The following is a 23,610-nucleotide window of genomic DNA, read 5'->3' as shown; positions in this document are numbered from 1 at the left end:
AGGTAAAAAGCGCTCACTGACTCTGGGCCGCCTGGAGATCCCGTAAATGTAGTCGTCCGCTCGTCGCCGCGCTCCCGGGGAGGCACTTCCGGCGCACACTAAGACGTCAGCAAAAGTGCCCGCCCCTAAGCCCACCTCCGGGGTTTGGGTCAAAGGAAAGCCGGGAAGAGACACAGCAGCTACCTTCTCGTCTCCTGCGCCTGACCCCTCCCAGGACCCGTGATGCCAGCTGCAAGGAGCGACGAACGCTCGGGGTTCAGCCCCAAGTGAGCTGAGGGCTCGCGCTCTTCTGGCCCTCCCCCCGGGCCCGCCCCACTTGAAGGTAAACGCCTCCCCCGTTGCGGCCTTGCTCCCTGCGGGCTCCTTTCCAGAACAAGCTTCCGGAACCATTTTCCCCTTTCTCCTGCCACCCTTTTTATCTCAGGACCTTTACCTGCCCTCACCGTTCTCACCGGAACGGCTAACGTATGAAAAGCTTTTAAAAAGCTTCAGTTGGAAGCTTTTAAAAAGCGACCTATCGTGCTAGGTTCCTGAAGTTGTCGCCCAGAACATTCCAATCATCAAGCGATTTTCCTATCACAGCGCTAATAAGGATGCCTTAGAATCATTATTTTGCAATTTGTGATCTTCAGTACACACCACACACGGTTTTTAAATCGAAAATTTGAACTTGATTGAATCTGAGATAATTTTCACAGGTATGAATATACGATATGAAAATAAATTACAGATTTTACTTGTAAACTTAAAAATACATATACAGGCCAGTACCCTTCAGGGCACTGAAAATTATTCAAATGATAAAATGTATAATTTCATAATTTAGCGATAACATGCAAAATTAGTGATTTGAGAGAACTTTGATTACATCATAATGTGAGGCCAAAATTTCTTCTTAGCACTGCTCCAGACAAAAATATTAAGACAGTCAAAAAGGCACTCAACCAAATTAGTGAATATCAGTGGCTAAGGTTCTTCCTGCCCTCCCAGGCTCTTTCTCACATGGGTAGGTAAGGTATGAGGCATATCTGAAAGCACTTTCTTGCTCTTAGCCTTATGAGAGGTTAAGAGTAGCCTCAGAGTTTTTCCCTCATTTGTTTGAAACTCACCTTTTCCTTCACACCATATGCCATCACTGAAAGGGTTAGTGTAAAGACTCTTTTAAGTGGCGTCTGGAGCAACGCAATTCCTTAATTCACCCAGCCAGAGTCATTGTTCCTGAGTGAGAGCTGATTCTTAGGTAGGTTAAGGAGTCTCAGGGCTCTTGAAGAGGAGAAAAAGACTAACTCTTTTCTACATGCTTTGTCTTAGTCATATAAAACTTTTTTCCTTAAATTATTGAGTTTTTATGACAACAGTCTTTAAGACTTTTTTTAAGCCCAGAGTTAATGCTTACACAACAAAACAATTCATTTTTATGCTTTTCCTTAAGCTCTGTACTAATGATGTAACATTAGTGTAGTGATGTAACATTACATGTAACAACAATGTGTCTTGCTCGAGGATATGTTTCTCCTTCTTAACAAGAACCTTCTGACTAATTTTGTCAACTTAAGACATAAGTTGTGAAAGTGGGTCTGATAAAAGTATATGAGGCTTTGATAAAACTAGCAAGGGGGGCGTTCTTCCCTCATCTAATGTCTATGTCAGAAGCTTTCTTGATACTTTTACACTGAAATAAAATTTCCGTGACACAAAAGCTCTAAGTGATCAACCCTTGTCCCTGATCTCGAAGCTAAATCTTCTTTGGAGATCATGAATCCGACATGGTTCACCATAAGCTATCACTGATTATTACTAAGAAGTAAGAAAAATTGTATAAATTTGTCATTTTCCTATAGTATTGGTTTTACTTGCAAGGAAGAATACCTGTTTTAGATTGCTTCTGGGTTTGTTTGTTTGTTTGTTTTTTAGAAATGAGTGGTGGATTGGCCCCAAGTAAAAGCACAGTGTATGTATCCAATCTGCCCTTTTCCCTGACCAACAATGACTTATATCGGGTAAGTTGCTATATTAGTACTATTATCTACTGAATTCTGTATTTGAGATACAAATATCACTTAAGCAAGCAGTTCTCTTAGACAATATTCTTAATAAATACATTAAAATGCACTTAAATCATTAATACCAAAAACCTTTATTGCAAACATAAGTGAAAAAAATTAGACACTTGTCATTTCCAAAGAAAATTTCCAGTGCTTTATAGAGAATAACAAGTTTGTTTGTTTGTTTGTTTTTTAACCAAAAAACGCAGAAGACACTACTAGCATAATGAAGCTGATTTTTCCTGCTTGCTTACTTGGCTTTTGAAACTGGTAGTGGGGTGGAGGTTTTGGAGGAAAGAGCTGATGGAAGCAAAACAGATCCCTTTCCTAACCCTCCAATTCTGAAAGTATATCTTAATTTAATATGTGACAAAAACGTAACAGTTTAATAAAGTTTGGTTTCAATTCAGAATAGGGTGAGTAAAAGAGAAAAAGAAATCCTTTCCAACATATTCTTTATGCTCCTTACCTTACAGAGAACAAAATTTCCTGCTTTGTCTGTTCTGCAGATTGATGGTTGAGAGGGACTTCCAGGGATAACATGAATCCTATCTTCCAAGTGTGCCCTCTTTTCTCTGCTACTTTGGGTAGATGTTAAGTACAGTGGAGAGACGCTGCATAGGTGATACATCAGTTCAGTTCAGTTGCTCAGTCGTGTCTGACTGTTTGCGACCCCATGAACTGCAGCCCTCCAGGCCTCCCTGTCCATCACCAACACCTGGAGTTTACTCAAACTCATGTCCATTGAGTCGGTGACGCCATCCAACCATCTCATCCTCTGTCGTCCCCTTCTCCTCCCACCTTCAGTCTTTCCTAGCATCAGAGTCTTTTCAAATGAGTCAGTTCTTTGCATCAGGTGGCCAAAGTATTGGAGTTTCAGCTTCAGCATCAGTCTTTCCAATGAATATTCAGGACTGATTTCCTTTAGGATGGACTGGTTGGATCTCTTTGCAGTCCAAGGGACTCTCAAGAGTCTTCTCCAACACCATAGTTCAAAAGCATCAATACTTTAGTGCTCAGCTTTCTTTATAGTCCAACTCTCACATCCATACATGACTACTGGAAAAACCATAGCCTTGACTAGACAGACCTTTGTTGGCAAAGTAATGTCTCTGCTTTTTAACATGCTGTCTAGGTTGATCATAACTTTCCTTCCAAGGAGCAAGCATCTTTTAATTTCATGGCTGTGGTCACCATCTGCAGTGATTTTGGAGCCCCCCAAAATAAAGTCTGCCACTGTTTCCCCATCTATTTGCCTTGAAGTGGTGGGATCAGATGCCATGATCTTAGTTTTCTGAATGTTGAGCTTTAAGCCAACTTTTTCACTCCCCTCTTCACTTTCATCAAGAGGCTTTTTTTCACTCCCCTCTTTCACTTTCATCAAGAAATAGAGGAAAACAATAGAATGGGAAAGACTGAAGATCTCTTCAAAATAATTAGAGATAACAGGGGAACATATCATGCAAAGTTGGGCTCAATAAAGGACAGAAATGGTATGGACCTAACAGAAGCAGAAGATGTTAAGAAGAGGTGGCAAGAATACACACAAGAACTGTACAAAAAAGATCTTCATGACCCAGATAATCACAATGGTTTGATCACTCACCTAGAGCCAGACATCCTGGAATGTGAATTCAGGTGGGCCTTAGGAAACATCACTATGAACAAAACTATTGGAGGTGATGGAATTCCAATTGAGCTGTTTGAAATCCAAAAAGATGATGCTGTGAAAGTGATGCACTCACTATGCCAGCAAATTTGGAAAACTCAGCAGTGGCCACAGGACTGGAAAAGGTCAGTTTTCATTCCAATCCCCAAGAAAGGCAGTGCCAAAGAATGTTCAGTTTGATATTGAACTACCACACAGTTTCACTCATTTCACTCATCTCAACGTAATGTTCAAAATTCTCCAATCTAGGCTTCAACAGTATGTGAACCATGAACTTCCAGATGTTCAAGCTGGATTTAGGAAAGGCAGAGGAACCAAAGATCAAATTGCCAACATCTGCTGGATCATCAAAAATGCAGGAAAGTTCCAGAAAAACATATGCTTTTGCTTTATTGACTATGTCAAAGCCTTTGACTGTGTGAATCAGCACAAACTGTGGAAAATTCTTAAAGAGATGGGAATACCAGACCACCTTACCTGTCTCCTGAGAAATCTGTATGCAGGTCAAGAAGCAACAGTTAGAACTGGACATGGAACAACAGACTGGTTCCAAATAGGAAAAGGAGTACATCAAGGCTGTATATTGTCACCCTGTTGTTTAACTTATATGCAGAGTACATCATGAGAAACGCTTTGCTAGATGAAGCACAAGCTGGAATCAAGATTGCCGGGAGAAATACCAATAAACTCAGATATGCAGATGACACCACCCTTATGGCAGAAAATGAAGGACTAAAGAGCCTCTTGATGAAAGTGAAAGATTTGATTACATAGTACTTGATGAATTAAGACAGCTTGAGTCTCGAAGAACAGAGAAAATGAACTTTGGTTTCCTTCCTTGTATCAGAATAGAGACATCTCTCTTTTCATTGAATACTTACTGTGTGCCACAGAACATTGTTCCAGGTACAAGGAACACATCAGTGAACAAAAAGATGAAAATCTCTTCTGGCACTCACAATACAGCAAGATAGAGAAACAATTTGAAATATAAAAAATTCAAATGATATTTGTCGATACTAGATACTAAGTTAATGCTAAGGGGAAAAATAAAGCAGGAATGGAGGGTTACTAAATGTTAGTTTAGGGGTGAAATTTTACTTTAGGAGGGTGACTTTTGATTAAGACATGAAGAAAGTAAGAGGCAGCTGTGCAGATGTCTAAGAGGGACAAGAATTTCAGTCAGACAGTAAATAAAGTGGAGAGAAGCAGGCAGTCAGAGACAAGCACATTCAGGGGTGCCTTATAGGACTTGCATAATGGTAAGATAATGACTAATGATAAGGACTCTGAGTGAAGTGAGATGCCATTAGAAAATATTGTACAGAAAATAGTCATTCATACAGATGGCCAATAGGCACATGAATGAAAAGATCTAAACATTGATAGTTGTTAGAGAAATGAAAATAACTACAATGAAACACCACCTCACAGCAGTCAGGATGACCATCATTAAAAAGTCTACAAACAGTACATGCTAGAGAGAGTGTAGAAAAAAAGGAATCCTCCTACATCGTTGGTGGGAATGTAAATTGGTGTAGCTACTATGGAAAACAGTATGGAAGTTCCTCAAAAAACTAAGTAAGAGTTGCCATAGGGATCCCACAATCCCATTGCTGGGCATACATCCAAACAAGACTATAGTTTGAAAAAATACATGCACCTTTATGTTCATAGCAGTACTATTCACTATAGCCAAGACATGGAAACAATCATGTCTATCAACAGATAAATAGATGAAGATGTGAGGTGTGTGTGTTTGTGTGGAATACTACTCAACCATAAAAAAGAATAAAATAATGCCATTTGCAGCAACATGGATGACCCTAGAGATGGTACTAAGTGAAGTAAATCAGAAAGAGAAAGACAGATACCATAAAATATCCCTTACATGTAGAATCTAAATATGTCACAAATGAACTTAACCTACAAAACAGAAGCAGACTCACAGACATAGAGAACAAACTTAATGGTTGCCAAAGGGAAGAAAGGATGGACTGGTAATTTGAGGTTAGCAGATACAAACTACTATATATAGAATGGATAAACAATAAGGTCTTAACTGTACAGCATAGAAAACTATATTCAATATCCTATAATAAACCGAAATGGAGAAGAATGTGTGTGTGTATACATACACACACACACACACATATATATATACATCACTTTGCTGTACACCAGAAACTTGACACAACATTGTAAATCAACTATCCTTTAATAATTTTTTTTTTAAGAAAGAAAATGAAAAGCAAACCACAACAAAAAAAAGAGAGAACTGTCTGTATTGATCTCCAGTATTACTAACACTGCAATCTAGTTATCCTGTGTTCCAAGGTTGAAGTGAAAGTTTTAGTCACTCAGTCTTGTCCAACTCTTTGCAACCCCATGGACTATAACCCACCAGGTTCCTCTGTCCATGGAATTCTCCAGGCAGGCAAGAATACTGGAGTGGGTAGCCAGCTTTCCTTTCTTCAGGGGATCTTCCTGACCCAGGGATCAAACCTGGGTCTCCTGTATTGCAAGCGGGTTCTTCACCTGAGCCGCTAGGGAAGCCCCAGGGTTACACAACTTAATTACAGAACTCAAACATTTATTATTGTTATTTCTTACACATATTAATGTATCATAAAAGACTCTTCTACAAAGTGTTACATGATAAACAGGAACTATCAGTATATAGGTACTGGCTGAAGCAATAGAAATAGATGAGGTTGCCTAGAGTGAAGATATAGATGTAAAAGGGAAGAAAGGGCCAACTGTAACATGCCACCAACATGTTTGGGTGGGCAGAAGTAGGCTGATAGAAATCGATTTTTTCAATATAGAAGCTTTTTTTAATTTTATAAGCAGTCTAAGTAAGGATCTGTCTTCTGACATAGTGATTGCTTGATGGGGTGGGGGGAGTAAGTTAGGAACAGTGATATTCTACAACATTGATAATTAAAGCACAAGGTTTCTCTGGAGCTCTGGTGGGGTTGACAGTTGTCATGGATGTACCGGACGAACTATAGCTATGCAGTGTGTGTGCCTTCAACCTACCACACTTGAAGAGTGTTTTTTTTTTCCCCTGTACTCTTGTCAGGGAATTTGTCAGAGATTTAAGAATTAAGGTAAATAAATACCTGTGATACCAATAGACAAAAAAGAGTATTATTCAAGTCACTAAAAAAATATATCTTCTGTGGCCTGCCTTACTGACTAAATGCTAAAAATTTTCGTAAACTACAATAAAAAATGTGGTCAGTATATACAGCCTGAAAACTTAATGTGTTTTTTATGATTTTAAATCAAATTGCAAATCATTATGTGGTCTTTTGTTTCAGATATTTTCCAAGTATGGCAAAGTTGTAAAGTAAGTATATCAGATCCTGAAACTTCATTTAAAAGTCTATCTTAATTTTCTTCTCCATTATTTTCTTAATGAAAGTAGACTTACTATATTTTTATAAAACATATTTGATATAAAAAAGAATAAAAATACTGCTGTTAACATTTTATGTGTATTTAATTTTTTAATATACATAAATATCTATAGACAAGTTTAAAAAGACTCCTTTCTATGCATGCAATTTTGTTGTCTTTTTTTAACTTGACATATTGTAAATAGCTTTCCATGTACTATATAGATACATCCTTGTATTTAATAATTTCATGGTAGTCCTTTGTGTTATTATTTACTTGTTTTATACCACATTATTAAGAATTAAAACTGATTCTGTTATCCAATATAAGACATAAAAGCTGATTAAATATAAATATCAGGTAGTAGAAGGTATGTTAGCAAGTATACTATAAATGGATTATCATTTGTCAAACAATGTAAAAACAAACACCATTGACTCTTGAACTATGCAGCGTTAATGAGCGTATAAAGTAAAAACAAGATAGTGTTACTCTATCTTATAACTAATATATGTTTTAGTATAAATTTAAAGTCATTTAAAATCCCAGGAATTTAGAGCATATTTATCTTGACTAGTTGTTTTTCTTTAGCTTTTGATAAATGGACATTAAACAGTTGAAATTCATCTGCATCCTGAAGTTCACATCTTTTAAAATTACTTCTCCATTTAAAAAAAATCATCAGAAATACTACTAGGTCAATTTTGAGGTCAGAATTTCAAACAGTGATCATTATCAATCAGAACACTAATAATAATGATATGAAACAATGAGCACATGCTAGGCATTGTTCTAATGTGTGTGTGTGTGTGCGTGTGTGCATGCTCAGTCATGTCTGACTCTTTGGCGACCCCATGGACTAGCCCACCAGGCTCCTCTGTCCATGGAATTTTCCAGGCAAAAATAGTGGAATGGGTTTCCATTTCCTATTCCAAGGGATCTTCCCAAGCCAGGGATTGAACCCACGTCTCCTGCATTGGCAGGTGAATTCTTTACCACTCTGCCACCTGGGAAGCCTTATTGTTCTAATATCTTTACATAAATTATCTCACTAAAGTCTCACAACTGTCTCTGAAGGTAAACACTGCTATTATCCTGATGTTGTAATTGACAAAACTGAAGCCTGTAAACCTAAAATCATATTGCCAATCAGCAGTGAAGACAAGGTTTGATTCCAGCCTATTCCTTTACCTTCCCGTTACCTTTTCTTGATTTTTCCCTGTCAGAATCACTGAGTAAATTTCCATATCAATACATAATTGTTAGCCATGAGAATGCTATGAAGTTAGACACAGAGTTATAAGCACCTATAAGCAAGGAAGACATGATCTAGTCTAGAGAGTCAGAGTAGCTTTACAAAGGCAGTATTCTTTGAGTTGAAACCTAGAGGCTGAGTATAAGTAGGTAAAAAGAATGAGAAGAACATTTCAGTTAGAGGGAATGCTTATACAAAGGCCCGCAAAGACCCTCTGGCAAGAGAAAATAAAGTGAGATCAAGAAACAGCCACTGTGACTTGAGATGAGTGAGTAAGAGGGGAAAAGCACAAGATGGGTCCAGAAACAGGTTCCTCTAAGAAGACCAGGAATCTGTTAAACAATTTTAATGAGAGTGACATGATTTGAATTTTTAGAACCTTGTTCCATCCAACTTCAGTGTAGAGACTGGATTGGAGGGGAACATGAGCAGATGCAGGGAGACCAGTTAAAAGATATAACAGTAGCCCTGGGAAGAAATCTAGACTAAAATGATACAGGCAGAGAGGTAGAAACTGGTCAGATTTGAGAGATCATTAGGCAGAAGAATGGATAATACTTAGTGCTATACCTATTTTGTATATAATGGTTGGGTGAATGAGAAGGAGGTGTTACAGATGACACTCAGGTTTCCCAGAATAGTGTCTACTTTATGTGCTTAAATGAGTACATCATCTACCTTGTATCAGGAAATGGTGCCACCATCTACCTTTTCTCCCATGCCAGAGACATGGGAATAAATCCTAGGTTTATCCTCTCAAATCCTTGATATAATTACTTTTCTGTTATCATAGAAGGTAATTCTGTCAAAATAATGTACTTTAATTGGTTTATAGGTCTCTCTCCACCTCTAGACGGTCAGTTTTTTCCTGAGGGTACAAACTTTGTCCTGCTGCCAGTGCTTAGTACTTGTGCTTGAGGCTAATGGAAGGACTGAATGGCCTCATGAACAAACAGATGGATACATGCTTCTGAGAAACTATTTTCTCAATCAAAATAGGTGAGCTGAAAGGAGCATTTTCTAGATAAAGCTTAAAGAAGTAGCTGACAAATTAATAAAGTGAAAATGCCATCACATGTATCCAAACATAAAGACTTGTCATTACTGCAAAAATAAACTTCAGTAGGGAAGATGAGGCAGTGTTTATACAGATTTCAGCAGAGACAAGCAGTTAAAGAAATTTAAGAACTCATACATTCTGAACCCTGAAGAGTGAGTAAAATTTTATGGGCAAAAATTGAGAATTTAAAGAGAATAGAAGCCATGTGAACAGAGGCACCAGTTTAGGGAAGTTCAGGCCATGCTGCATAAACACTGAGTGCTTCTTGTGGCTAAAGCTTGCAGTGTGCGAGTGAGGAGCAGTGAAAGATGAGGGAAAGGGGCCATAATAAAGGTTATTGACTGCTGGACCGGAGAATAGGCAGTTTGAAGAACCAAAAACTTTTAAGCAAGGGAATAAGTGATTTTATTTATTCCTCAAGTAGAAGACTCTTCCACTGTGTTAATTCCAGCATATGAGCAGGAATTAACATCAAGGGAACCAGTAAGAATAGACTATGGAAACAGTAATGCCACTATGGACAAGAAAAAGCAATGGGAACAGAAAAGAGAGGATGGAGGAGAGAGATCATTAATAGAGGATGATTTAGAAAGCTAACACTTCCAAAATAGTACTTTCAAAAAATTAATGTATGACTTTAACTGACCTCCAGAAACATTATGAGTTTTTTTAAAGTTAAAGCAACGTCTCACTTCACACTTTTTTTTTAAATGGGTTAAAAACTTTGTTATGTTCAATAACTGGTGTGTCTTTGCAGAAAATTAATTAGTCTAAACTTGAGCGTCATTGAGTACTTGACTTCTTTCCTTCTAAACCCAATGAATAAACACATGCTGCCTTTGAGAAAGTAAGCCATTTTAGTTGCCCATTTTCCCCTAAGTTATTGTAACTTATTTTTTTAATGGAATAAGACATCGCTTTTCTTAATATAGAGGTATCTTTTTACCAGTTTCATTCTAGAGACTATAGGTACCTAAAAACCCAAACCTAAATAAAATAAAATTTAATATGTGAAATGTAATATTAAATAAAATTTCTGTTTATTCATTCATATCCTCTTGTCTGTTTTCCTGTTAATTTAGTTTTTAGAAAATAATTAAGCTTTGTCTTAAATATTGTCTCTTTTTTGCTATTTGGAAATAATCTCAAATTTATAAGTTACAAAAATAGTACAAAGAACATCAAAATATCCCTTACCCAGATTCACTTACTGTTAACATTTTACCCTATTTATTTTATCATTTGTACTCTCTCCCCAATGTGTGTTCAAGAATGGGTATATGTGTGTGTGTGTGTGTGTATGTGTATATATATGTTTGTGTGTATATGTATGGCTTCCCAGGTTGAAGCAGTGGTAAAGAACCCACCTGCCAGTGCAGAAGATGCAAGACTCTCGGGTTTGATCCCTGGGTCAGGAAGATCCCCTGAAATAGGAAATGACAACCCACTCCAGTATTCTTGCCTGGAAAATTCCATGGAGAGAGGAGCCTGGCAGACTACAGTCCATGGGGTCACACATGTGTGTGTGCCTTTATGTGTATACATACACACAAACACAGTTTGCTTTTGTGAGTCATTTGAGGGTGTTATAAATGTCGTCACCCTTTACTCCTAAATATAGTACTTCATCAGAGAAGGCAATGGCACCCCACTCCAGTACTCTTGCCTGGAAAATCCCATGGACAGAGGAGCCTGGTAGGCTGCAGTCCATGGGGTCGCGAAGAGTCAGACGTGACTGAGCAACTTCACTTTCACTTTTCACTTTCATGCACTGGAGAAGGAAATGGCAACCCACTCCAGTGTTCTTGCCTGGAGAGTCCCAGGGACGGGGGAGCCTGGTGGGCTGCCGTCTATGGGGTCACACGGAGTCTGACACGACTGAAGTGACTTAGCAGCAGCAGCAGCAGCATAGTACTTCATTGTGTATTTCCTAAAAATACATTAGGGTTATATATTATATAGCCACAGCACAGTTACCCCAAACTCATAAATTTATCCTGATGCAGTACTTTTGTTGAATCAATTGTCCGTGTTCCAGTTTTGTCAGTTGACCTAATAATATCCCACGTAGAATTTTTCACCTGTAGTGCAGAATGCAGTCTAGAGTTAAGTATTGATTTTTACTGTCAAATCTTTTTAGCCTCCTTTAGTCTGAAACATTTATAAATAATACAGCTCTAACCCATGTGTTTTCCTGATGTTGCCTCATGATTATATGGGGGTCATATAGTCTTGGCAGGAATATGCTATCGATGATTTATTCTCAAGGTGTCACTCTGGATTCATATAGCATCCATCTATCTCATTAGTGATACAAATTTTGATCACTCAGTCAAGGTTTAACCAACTTCTCTGCTGTATAATTATTCTACCCTTTTGCAACTAACAAGCAATCAATGGGAGACAGTTAAGACAATGCAAGCATCCTGTTCCATATAAAAATTTCATTTGAGACATAGCATTTGTTATAATTCTTGCCTGACCCAGTCTTTACCATGATCGTTTCAAATGGTGATTTTCTGGCCCTCCCTGTACATTCACCAGTCAACCCCTGGCATTGTGCTATAAGCAGTAGCCCTCCTTTCTCCCGCACTTATTTATTTATTATCAGCATGGACTTAAGAATTCCTTTCTTATGTGGTCTGTAATTCATGAATGTATTTAATTATACATTTTGGTACTCAGATTGCCCTAGATTTGGCCAGTGGGCTCTGCCCTCAGCTGGCTTCTCTGTTCTTGTGCCATGCCCCGTCATTACACTTTTTTTCAAGTGCTTCCTTTCTGGCATAACAAGATGTTCCAAGTTCATCTTGTACGTAACCTCTCCCAGCCTTCAAATCAGCCATTTCTCCAAAGAGCCCTGTTGAATATTGTTTCTTAAAATGTATTTAATGACATACGATGAGCAAGGACCAACAGGACTAGGGATGGGTGAAGGATGAGGAGAAAGAGCAGGCTCTGTGCTCTTGTCACTATCCATACCATTTAGGTTCTTTGGGTAGTATGGCTGAGAAGCACGGAACTGGAGATTCTTTAAAATAATATTAAGAATATAGTTTTATTCTAAAACCAGAAAAAAAAAATTGAGTAAATCACTTTACTTTTTGTGCAGAAAAGAATACCTCAGTTTTGTTTTTTTCCTGCAGAGAGGGAGTCAGTAGAGAAGAGGAATTATGCTTAATCTTCAAGATTACATTGTCTCTTGTAATCTCTACCTCATCCTCAACTTCTGATTAATGTTTGATTTATCAGATACTCCTAATTATAGCTGTGTTCACTTGTGTTAGTATCACAGTTTCCCATTTCAAGAATTTATTCATATGTTTTATTTATTGCTGCCTCATTTTTAACTGGCTATTTGTTTATGGTTTAAGGGTTACTATAATGAAAGATAAAGATACCAGGAGGAGTAAAGGGGTTGCATTTATTTTATTTTTGGATAAAGACTCTGCACAAAACTGTACCCGGGCAATAAACAACAAACAGGTAAGCCATTTGTTCCCAGCAAGGTTTTTAACCAGAAGTCTGTGTTCAAACCAGGCTAAAAATGTGGGGATGCAGTGGATGGTCATGTCTGGATATCAGTAGTTCCTGGGGGTATTTTACTTATAGAAAAGAGGTCAAAACTGTACTGGGTTCCCAAAACACTGGTAGAATATAAGGAATAAAAATCTGTTCTACAGGAAAGAATTTGTCACACCTACGTGGGCATTTGCTAAAATAATATAAAAAAATAGAATTGAAAACTTAAAGAAATGGGATCCAATAACTGTAGTTTTAGGTTTAATGAGATAACATCCTTCTGCATTTACATTTTTCTCTGGTCCAGTTATTTGGTAGAGTGATAAAAGCAAGCATTGCTATTGACAATGGAAGAGCAGCTGAGTTCATCCGAAGACGAAACTACTTTGATAAATCTAAGTGTTATGAATGTGGGGTGAGTATACCTAAAGCAATATAATTTTCCATTATTTACTTGAAGGTGGTTTTCACATCAGTGTTTTATTTGTGTTCTCCAGAACTTCTGGAAGGATAAAATCAAGTTATAAAAGTTTCACTTTGGGAATGTAGACTCATTTAAGTAAATTCCGTTGAAATATACTATGATGTAAAGACAGTCTGAATTGGGTAATCTAGAGAGGTATTTTCTCCAATTTCTAAATCTTTGAAAGTTGTTAGGTTAAAAAGTGTTAAGACTAATTACTTACATTATTGTCTGAAAGATTTTCAGTTCAGTTCAGTTCAGTTCAGTCACTCAGTCGTGTCCGACTCTTTGCGACCACATGAATGGCAGCATGCCAGGCCTCCCTGTCCATCACCAACTCCCAGAGTTCACTCAAAACGCACGTCTATCGAATCAGTGATGCCATCCAGCCATCTCATCCTCTGTCGTCCTCTTTTCCTCCTGCCCCCAATCCCTCCCAGCATCAGAGTCTTTTCCAATGAGGCAACTCTGCATGAGGTGGCCAAAGTACTGGAGTTTCAGCTTTAGCATCATTCCTTCCAACGAACACCCAGATTTTAGTGACCCATAAATTTTTGCATTTCTATAGTATTTTGACAATGATTAAGTATTACAGATCAGTAAAAACACTGTCATATGACCTATCCTCTATGGGATATTGTTTTGAAAAGTTTTCCCACCTATTGGTACTGCTAATAGTTCAGGAGCTGAACTATACCCAGATTTTCTTACCTAGTTCTCATCATCTATTAATATTGTTATCCATTTAAACTTTGGGTGATTAGGAGACATACATAGCCGCAGAGCAGTTTTGCCCAAGGCCCATAATGATATCAAAGGAATTTCAGTCTGGGTCTCATTGCTTTCTGTTTCTAAAATGTCTCCATATATATGATCCAGAGATTAATGGGGAGCGTTTACTGAAGGGAAAATTACTGAAAGACATTGTTCTGGCTACACGATTATATGGAAAATAGAAGGAAATGGTTTTTGAAGTTCTTTCTCCAATGTCACTCACTCCCCCTCAAAAATATTTACATATACAGACAGGTAAGTGAGCGGATAGATGGATGGATAGATGGAAAGAGAGAGCGAGCAAGGTCCTGGGTAAGTTCTGTCAAATTTTGTGATTCTAACACTTAAGTTAATGTTTCAAAAACTGTGTTCCAGACTCCTAAGTTTTGTTAAAAAAAAAAAAAAAAGAAAGGAAGAGAGGGTGGAGTTGTTATGGTCAGATAGATGAGTATATATATTCACAGTAGATATTATCTGAGAACTTCTGGGTAAATCTGTTAATCTGTTTTGGTTCATGAGTCCATAAATGTGTTATGTTATACTTTGTACATTATAGTATTTCTTAAAACTCTTCCCTCAGCCCAAATCTGTTTATTTTAGCCTGGTTTTTCCAAAAGCTGTTGCATTGTTAAACCCCTTTTTTGGTATGGGATATGTTAACAGTTTTTGGTATATCGTTATTCCAGAACACTTTGCAAAATGGTTCTCTAAGTGCATGCTCTCAGCAATTCCTTAATAATAACACCTTTTGGGTTCAGCCATGTCCCCAGGTATAAAAAGTACACAGTTGGTTTGATGCTTTATAAAATAATACTTGAAAAGCATGATTAACTTTCTCTTCTGCTGTTTTAATCCTGGCTCAGTCTCTGCCCACACCCTCATTCTCACATAAATCTTCTTAAAGTTATTTTGGTAAGCTAATATACAGATTCATTGTCTTCTTTTACAACTCAGACAGAGTTATATCTCATTTTAATGTTACAGCTAGTCCAGCACTGTCAAATACAAATATATGCAAGCTACAAATGTAATTTTAAATGTTCTAATAGCCACATTAAAAAATAATAAACAGGGTAAAAATTAAATACATTTTATTTAATTCAAAATATTATCATTTGAATTATGTAATATTTTTAAAAGTATAATATTTTATATTATTTTTTCCTGCTGTCTTCACAATCCAGTATGTATCAATTCAAACAAATCAATTCTCAGTAACCACAAGAGAATTGTAACAAATGGCTATCATAAGTGGGCAATGCTAGTGTAGTCTAGGTAAGAAATAAGCAAAATGAAATTAATTGCAAGGAAAAGTGAGGAAGACTTTAAATTTTCCACGTGTTTTTAAAAGAGATTGTTAACATCTTTGAAATTAGGAGTAGTTTTGTCCCCATTTTATCATACTAACTTAAAATTTTAACATTTAAGGTAGATGGTCCATTTAAATTTTGAATTTTTATATCCTGAATCTTGACATTTAATCTTAAGGAACCACCAAGTTTCTGTTAATAATACATAATGTATATATTTTCATATTTTGTGTTACTAACACAAATGTTCTATTTCTTCCTTTCCTTCTTAATGAAAAACAAAAGGAAAGTGGACACTTAAGTTATGCCTGTCCTAAAAATATGCTTGGAGAACGTGAACCTCCAAAGAAGAAAGAGAAAAAGAAAAAAAAGAAAATTCCTGAGCCAGAAGAAGAAATGTATGTATATCCACTCTTACCAAATACATTAAATGTATGCTGTCTTTTTACTTCTGTCTTTTTACTATTGAGTGCGTTTTGATTTTTTTAATAATTTAGTGAAGAAGTAGAAGAAAGTGAAGATGAAGGGGAAGATCCTGCTCTTGACAGCCTCAGTCAGGCCATAGCTTTCCAGGTATTCAACAGTTCTTTTTCCAAGGCACCTGCCATAGCTCCCTTGAGTTAATAGTTTTATATTCCTTGCTTGCTTTATTAATCATCTCCTCATGACATCCTCTGTCTTTCCCCTTTGCCCCTAAACTTTAGGAGATAGGCTCTTTCTTTAAGATCTTTAGAATAATGTGATGGAAAAGTTCCTATTGGTTCTTTCTAGATTTTAAGGGCCCCACAACACTTTTAATATCATAATCTGTTTTCAGTATAGAATTGAACAGAACTAATTGATTAAAATGAGTTTAGCCCCCAACAGAAAAGATTTTATTAAATCCAAGATATTGTTTTAAAGGAAGCTTCATTTTAAAACAAAAAACATTTTTGATCATTAAAAGTCCTAATACAAGTATATGAAACATTTTTTGAAGAAAATGTATAACTTCCTGATTTTATATAAACAGTTATTTTGTTTTAATGTAGTTGATAAATGTTCATCAATTCATTTTTCCTTTTAGTTAGTTAATTCAGTATATTATGTAATGTACCCACATCCAACAGCAATGGCAAGTAAGCTTCATTTCATATGCCTGTTAATTAATAGAAATTACCCAGACTAATTCTGAGTAACATGGTAAGACTGGGAAAAAACTTGGGGGTAGGACAAATAATATTTAATATTATTTTAATATTATTAAGCAGATTCCTGGTTTCTGTTTTGTTTATTTTCCAAATAACCTTTACAGCAAGCCAAAATTGAAGAAGAACAAAAAAAATGGAAACCCAGTTCAGGAGGTCCTTCAACATCAGATGATTCAAGACGCCCAAGGATAAAGAAAAGCACATACTTCAGTGATGAGGAGGAACTTAGTGATTAAAAATATATATATTATGTAAATATCATTAATTTTTTTTTTAAGTCTTGGAGTACCAAGTTCCCTTGGGACTAAAAATTACTTTTAGAATTTGAACATAAGAACACTTAGTACCAAATACTTTTTTACTTTAGATAGTTGATAGGAAATGGTAATTTTATAGTATCATGTTTATCTTGCATCAAGATTTGCTAATAATAATTAATCTTGAAAACAGTTCATTTGAATAAAAAAGGAAATGTAATACTATTATAACAAAGCAATCCCAAGAAGAAAGTCAAAGTCGCTCAGTCGTGTCTGACTCTTTGTGACCCCATGGACTATACAGTCCCATGGAATTCTCCAGGCCAGAAATACTGGAGTGGGTAGCCTTTCCCTTCTCCAGGGGATCTTCCCAACCCAGGGATCGAACCCAAGTCTCCCACATTGCAGGCGTATTCTTTACCAGCTGAGCCAGAAAGGTAGATAGTAAAAAGATTTGAGAAGTTCATTATAAAAGTTTATTCATGATTGGTTTATATAAGAACTTTTGAAATAAATTTCATCTTTAAAATAAAAATTTCGTGAAGACTGTGGAAAGTTTGGAGTGATTTATTGTTATTCATGTTAATAAAGTTTTCTCAAGAGAACTTTATTTTTCAATGTAGGTGTTCTGTTATCTTACTTCTTTTATCTTTATCCCTATCTGGATACATTGCAGTCACCCATAAAATATAAAGTAGCTCTCAGAAGCTTGTAGCCAAACAGCAGTAATTTGTCCTGCCTTTGGCGTCAAGTTCCATTCCTCAGAAGCAGCCAGCCAGCTTCTTTATTTCTTTTCACATGTAAATACATCTTGCTAAATAAAATACATATAGTTCTACCACTTAATCCATAAAGGAATGAAGGAGGACTTTTCAATCTATACTCCCTTCTGCCCTCCTCTACTTTCACAATATGACTGTTAAAATTTTTGGTTAAATCCATATCTTAACTGCTTTTATTTTATGATCATTGAAATACTTTTCACTTTAAGTGCTTCACATTCAAATATGAACAGACACATAAGCATCAACAAATGTTTGAGGAAAGCCTCAAACAGCAGAATCCAAATGACTAGACCAAAAAAATGGAGCTTACAGGAGCTGAGGAATTCTGGCTTTAAAAGTCTCGACTCCTGGGTTTCAGAGAAAAGGACTGAGGCCTATAATAGACTGGTTGTTTCTAATGCGAAAACATTCAATCAGAGAATGCCTGTCTTACCAGATATGTTTTCTTTCCATCTGCAATCACTTATTTATTCATTTGGAGTTTTTGCTAGGTGTCTATTTTGGAACTGCTGTTTACAATTTTCAGATTATCATAAAGATGGCCACATATAATAGGACAGATTTGTAAGTGCATGTGTGAATGCATGCTTCAATTGTGTCTGACTGTGCAACCCCATGGACTAGAACCCATCAGGCTCCTCTGTCCATGGCATTCTCTAGATAAGAATGCTGGAGTTGGTTGCAATGCCCTCCTCCAGGGGAACTTTCCAACCCAGGGATCGAACCCTCATCTCGTATCTCCTGCATTGGCAGGCAGATTCTTTACACTAGCGCCATGTGGGAAGCCCTTATTTATAAGTATTAAATGTTAATACATTTCTTTGTTTTATATTCCATAGGTGTAATATGTGGTACACAACAATGATCATGAAGTATTTAGGGATTAACGTGTAATAGTAAAACCCTGGCTAGAGTAGTACTTGAAAGTTTTACATAGAATATACCAGAGCAAGATCAGTAATTTAGATGCAATTATTTATAGAGGAGCGAAACGTGATTATAAAAGGTGGGATGGAGAGTCACTGGATCACATAACGGACAGTTCAGCTTCAGAAATGGATGAAGGGGTTAAAATGTCATTAGAAATCTTTTCCTTGTCCCATAACCACTGCTTTCCTCTATCAGTTCAGTCGCTCAGTCGTGTCCGACCCTGGGACGCCATGAACCACAGCACGCCAGGCCTCCCTGTCCATCACCAACTCCCGGAGTTCACTCAAACTCACGTCCATCAAGTCAGTGATGCCATCCAGCCATCTCATCCTCTGTCGTCCCCTTCTCCTCCTGCCCCCAATCCCTCCCAGCATCAGGGTCTTTTCCAATGAGTCAGCTCTTCGCATGAGGTGGCCAAAGTATTGGAGTTTCAGCTTCAACATCAGTCCTTCCAATGAACACCCAGGACTGATCTTTAGGATGGACTGATTGGATCTCCTTGCAGTCCAAGGGACTCTCAAGAGTCTTCAACACCACAGTTCAAAAGCATCAATTCTTCTGCGCTCAGCTTGCTTTATAGTCCAACTCTCACATCCATACATGACCACTGGAAAAACCATAGCCTTGACTAGCCGGACCTTTGTTGGCAAAGTAATGTCTGTGCTTTTTAATATGCTGTCTAGGTTGGTCATAGCTTTCCTTCCAAGGAGTAAGCGTCTTTTAATTTCATGGCTGCAATCACCACATGCAGTGATTTTGGAGCCCAGAAAAATAAAGTCTGACACTGTTTCCCCAATCTATTTGCCATGAAGTGATGGGACCGGATGCCGTGATCTTCATTTTCTGAATGTTGAGCTTTAAGCCAACATTTTCACTCCCCTCTTTCACTTGCATCAAGAGGCTCTTTAGTTCACTTTCTGCCATAAGGGTGGTGTCATCTGTATATCTGAGGTTATTGATATTTCTCCCAGCAATCTTGATTCCAGCTTGTGCTTCCTCCAGCCCAGCGTTTCTCATGATTTACTCTGCATAGAAGTTAAATAAGCAGGGTGACAGTATACAGCCTTGATGTACTCCTTTTCCTATTTAGAACCAGTCTGTTGTTCCATGTCCGGTTCTAACTGTTGCTTCCTGACCTGCATACAGATTTCTCAGGAGGCAGGTCAGGTGGTCTGGTATTCTACCTTTGTTTTCCAATAACGTTTCTTTATGAGATAGCAGAGATGAACACCAGTATCTCTAAAGCTAGGAATCCTAATAATTAGAACTCCTCTCCAACTGATGGTTCCAGCAAAAGTCCCAAGAAAAGCCCTGAGGGGGCAGGCCTGTGTCACAGTCCCTACTTCTGAAGATGAGTAGATTAGTCCCACCCAACTCACATACACTAAGTGTGTTCATATGCAATGTAGTAGTTTAAGTTTGGAATCAATGTGTAAGTTACTTATCTCGTCAAGACTCTTCAGCTCTCCTTTTCATCAAAACAGAATACTGAGGCAGCTGAGCAGGATGCACAAAGGAAACAGAGATGCAGCACCCAACAAAAAGAAGCCATTTCCTGGAGTAAGCATTGGAAGCAACAATGGAAGCAACTCTACGTACGTGTGTGTGTGTGTGTGTGTGTGCACGTGCACGTGCTCAGTCATGGCTGACTCTTTGCAGCCCCATGGACTGCAGCCCTCCAGGCTTCTCTGCCCATGGAATTTTCTGGGCAAGAATACTGGAGTGTGGTGCCATATCCTACACCAGGGGATCTTCCCCATCCAGGGGTTGAACTCACGTCTCTTGGGTCTCCTGCATTGGCAGGGAGGTTCTGTACCACTAGTGCCTCCTGGGAAGACTATAACCAATTGCAGTCAGAGACTAAACCCAAGTCCACCGTATGGGTTTAGTCATTATTATTTTTAAAATTGCTTTTGTAAATTAGAAATGAAAATGGAGAGATCACAACAGACAACACAGAAATACAAAGGATCATAAGAGAGTACTATCAACAATTATATGCCAATAAAATGGACAATGTGGAAGAAATGGACAAATTCTTAGAAAAGTACAACTTTCCAAAACTCGACCAGGAAGAAATAGAAAATCTTAACAGACCCATCACAAGCACGGAAATTGAAACTGTAATCAAAAATCTTCCAGCAAACAAAAGCCCAGGTCCAGACAACTTCACAGCTGAATTCTACCAAAAATTTAGAGAAGAGCTAACACCTATCCTGCTCAAACTCTTCCAGAAAATTGCAGAGGATGGTAAACTTCCAAACTCATTCTATGAGGCCACCATCACCCTAATACCAAAACCTGACAAAGATCCCACAAAATAAGAAAACTACAGGCCAATATCACTGATAAACATAGATGCAAAAATCCTTAACAAAATTCTAGCAATCAGAATCCAACAACACATTAAAAAGATCATACACCAGGATCTAGTGGGCTTTATCCCAGGGATGCAAGGATTCTTCAATATCTGCAAATCAATCAATGTAATACACCACATTAACAAATTGAAAAATAAAAACCATATGATTATCTCAATAGATGCACAGAAAGCCTTTGACAAAATTCAACATCCATTTATGATCAAAACTCTCCAGAAAGCAGGAATAGAAGGAACATACCTCAACATAATAAAAGCTATATATGACAAACCCACAGCAAACATTATCCTCAATGGTGAAAAATTGAAAGCATTTCCTCTAAAGTCAGGAACAAGACAAGCGTGCCCACTTTCACCATTACTATTCAACATAGTTTTGGCCACAGCAATCAGAGCAGAAAAAGAAATAAAAGGAATCCAAATTGGAAAAGAAGTAAAGCTCTCATTGTTTGCAGATGACATGATCCTCTACATAGAAAACCCTAAAGACTCCACCAGAAAATTACTAGAACTAATCAATGACTATAGTAAAGTTGCAGGATATAAAATCAACACACAGAAATCCCTTGCATTCCTATACACTAATAATGAGAAAACAGAAAGAGAAATCAAGGAAACAATTCCATTCACCATTGCAACGGAAAGAATAAAATACTTAGGAATATATCTACCTAAAGAAACTAAAGACCTATATATAGAAAACTATAAAACACTGGTGAAAGAAATCAAAGAGGACACTAACAGATGGAGAAATATACCATGTTCATGGATTGGAAGAATCAATATAGTGAAAATGAGTATACTACCCAAAGCAATCTATAGATTCAACACAATCCCTATCAAGCTACCAACAGTATTCTTCACAGAGCTAGAACAAATAATTTCACAATTTATATGGAAATACAAAAAACCTCAAATAGCCAAAGCGATCTTGAGAAAGAAGAATGGAACTGGAGGAATCAACCTACCTGACTTCAGGCTCTACTACAAAGCCACAGTTATCAAGACAGTATGGTACTGGCACAAAGACAGAAATATAGATCAATGGAACAAAATAGAAAGCCCAGAGATAAATCCATGCACCTATGGACACCTTATCTTTGACAAAGGAGGCAAGAATATACAATGGATTAAAGACAATCTCTTTAACAAGTGGTGCTGGGAAATCTGGTCAACCACTTGTAAAAGAATGAAACTAGAACACTTTCTAACACCATACACAAAAATAAACTCAAAATGGATTAAAGATCTAAACGTAAGACCAGAAACTATAAAACTCCTAGAGGAGAACATAGGCAAAACACTCTCTGACATACATCACAGCAGGATCCTCTATGACCCACCTCCCAGAATATTGGAAATAAAAGCAAAAATAAACAAATGGGCCCTAATTAACCTTAAAAGCTTCTGCACATCAAAGGAAACTATTAGCAAGGTGAAAAGACAGCCTTCAGAATGGGAGAAGATAATAGCAAATGAAGCAACTGACAAACAACTAATCTCGAGAATATACAAGCAACTTCTACAGCTCAACTCCAGAAAAATAAATGACCCAATCAGAAAATGGGCCAAAGAACTAAATAGACATTTCTCCAAAGAAGACATACAGATGGCTAACAAACACATGAAAAGATGCTCAACATCACTCATTATTAGAGAAATGCAAATCAAAACCACTATGAGGTACCATTTCACACCAGTCAGAATGGCTGCGATCCAAAAGTCTACAAGTAATAAATGCTGGAGAGGGTGTGAAGAAAAGGGAACCTTCTTACACTGTTGGTGGGAATGCAAACTAGTACAGCCACTATGGAGAACAGTGTGGAGATTCCTTAAAAAACTGGAAATAGAACTGCCTTATGATCCAGCAATCGCACTGCTGGGCATACACACTGAGGAAACCAGAAGGGAAACAGACACGTGTACCCCAATGTTCATCGCAGCACTGTTTATAATAGCCAGGACATGGAAGCAACCTAGATGCCCATCAGCAGATGAATGGATAAGAAAGCAGTGGTACATATACACAATGGAGTATTACTCAGCCATTAAAAAGAATACATTTGAATCCATTCTAATGAGGTGGATGAAACTGGAGCCTATTATACAGAGTGAAGTAAGCCAGAAAGAAAAACACCAATACAGTATACTAACGCATATATATGGAATTTAGAAAGATGGTAACAATAACCCTGTGTACGAGACAGCAAAAGAGACACTGATGTATAGAACAGTCTTATGGACTCTGTGGGAGAGGGAGAGGGTGGGAAGATTTGGGAGAATGGCATTGAAATATGTAAAATATCATGTATGAAACGAGTTGCCAGTCCAGGTTTGATGCACGATACTGGATGCTTGGGGCTGGTGCACTGGGACGACCCAGAGGGATGGAATGGGGAGGGAGGAGGGAGTAGGGTTCAGGATGGGGAACACATGTATACCTGTGGTGGATTCATTTTGATATTTGGCAAAACTAATACAATTATGTAAAGTTTAAAAATAAAATAAAATTTAAAAAAATAAATAAATAAAATTGCTTTTGTAAAATCCAAATTTTAAGAATCC

General features: G+C 37.4%; 2 protein-coding genes across 13 annotated transcripts in view; one reads left to right on the top strand and one right to left on the bottom strand.

Annotated features, from left to right (window-relative positions):
• The window catches only part of PPHLN1 (periphilin 1), a 171,296-nt gene extending 171,139 nt beyond the window's left edge, over positions 1 to 157 (bottom strand). For 7 of the 11 annotated variants that reach the window (XM_006058175.3, XM_006058181.3, XM_006058182.3 and 4 more), the window contains exon 1: positions 22 to 157. In XM_006058175.3, coding sequence (XP_006058237.1) covers position 22 — 1 coding nt within the window. In that variant the 5' untranslated portion in view covers positions 23 to 157. Of the gene's footprint in view, positions 1 to 17 lie in introns of all 11 variants that reach the window. The other 4 variants (XM_006058177.3, XM_006058176.3, XM_025284006.2 and 1 more) reach the window with 4 other exon arrangements.
• ZCRB1 (zinc finger CCHC-type and RNA binding motif containing 1) lies at positions 145 to 17,499 on the top strand. 2 transcript variants are annotated; one of them, XM_006058174.4, is made up of 8 exons: positions 145 to 322; positions 1,915 to 2,000; positions 7,041 to 7,069; positions 12,809 to 12,920; positions 13,264 to 13,371; positions 15,789 to 15,901; positions 16,001 to 16,076; positions 16,798 to 17,499. In XM_006058174.4, the coding sequence occupies exons 2-8, from the start codon at positions 1,917 to 1,919 to the stop codon at positions 16,927 to 16,929; spliced, it is 654 nt and encodes a 217-aa protein (XP_006058236.1). In that variant the 5' UTR covers positions 145 to 322; positions 1,915 to 1,916; the 3' UTR covers positions 16,930 to 17,499. The 2 variants fall into 2 exon arrangements, with proteins under 2 accessions (XP_006058236.1, XP_025139793.1); XM_025284008.3 differs by lacking the exon at positions 145 to 322 and adding an exon at positions 12,581 to 12,716.
• The last annotated feature ends 6,111 nt before the right edge of the window (positions 17,500 to 23,610 follow it).

This window comes from Bubalus bubalis, chromosome 4 (assembly GCF_019923935.1).
Source record: "Bubalus bubalis isolate 160015118507 breed Murrah chromosome 4, NDDB_SH_1, whole genome shotgun sequence".
Lineage (NCBI taxonomy): Eukaryota > Metazoa > Chordata > Mammalia > Artiodactyla > Bovidae > Bubalus > Bubalus bubalis.
Note: the sequence above shows the minus strand (reverse complement) of the source record. Positions and strands in the feature narration are given on the sequence as shown.

Coding starts and splice junctions, on each gene's coding strand:
- ZCRB1 (XM_006058174.4), top strand. CDS start 1,917: ATGAGTGGTGGATTGGCCCCAAGTAAAAGCACAGTGTATGTATCCAAT. Junction 7,070..12,808: donor AAGTATGGCAAAGTTGTAAA/GTAAGTATATCA, acceptor TTATGGTTTAAG/GGTTACTATAATGAAAGATA. Junction 13,372..15,788: donor CTAAGTGTTATGAATGTGGG/GTGAGTATACCT, acceptor GAAAAACAAAAG/GAAAGTGGACACTTAAGTTA.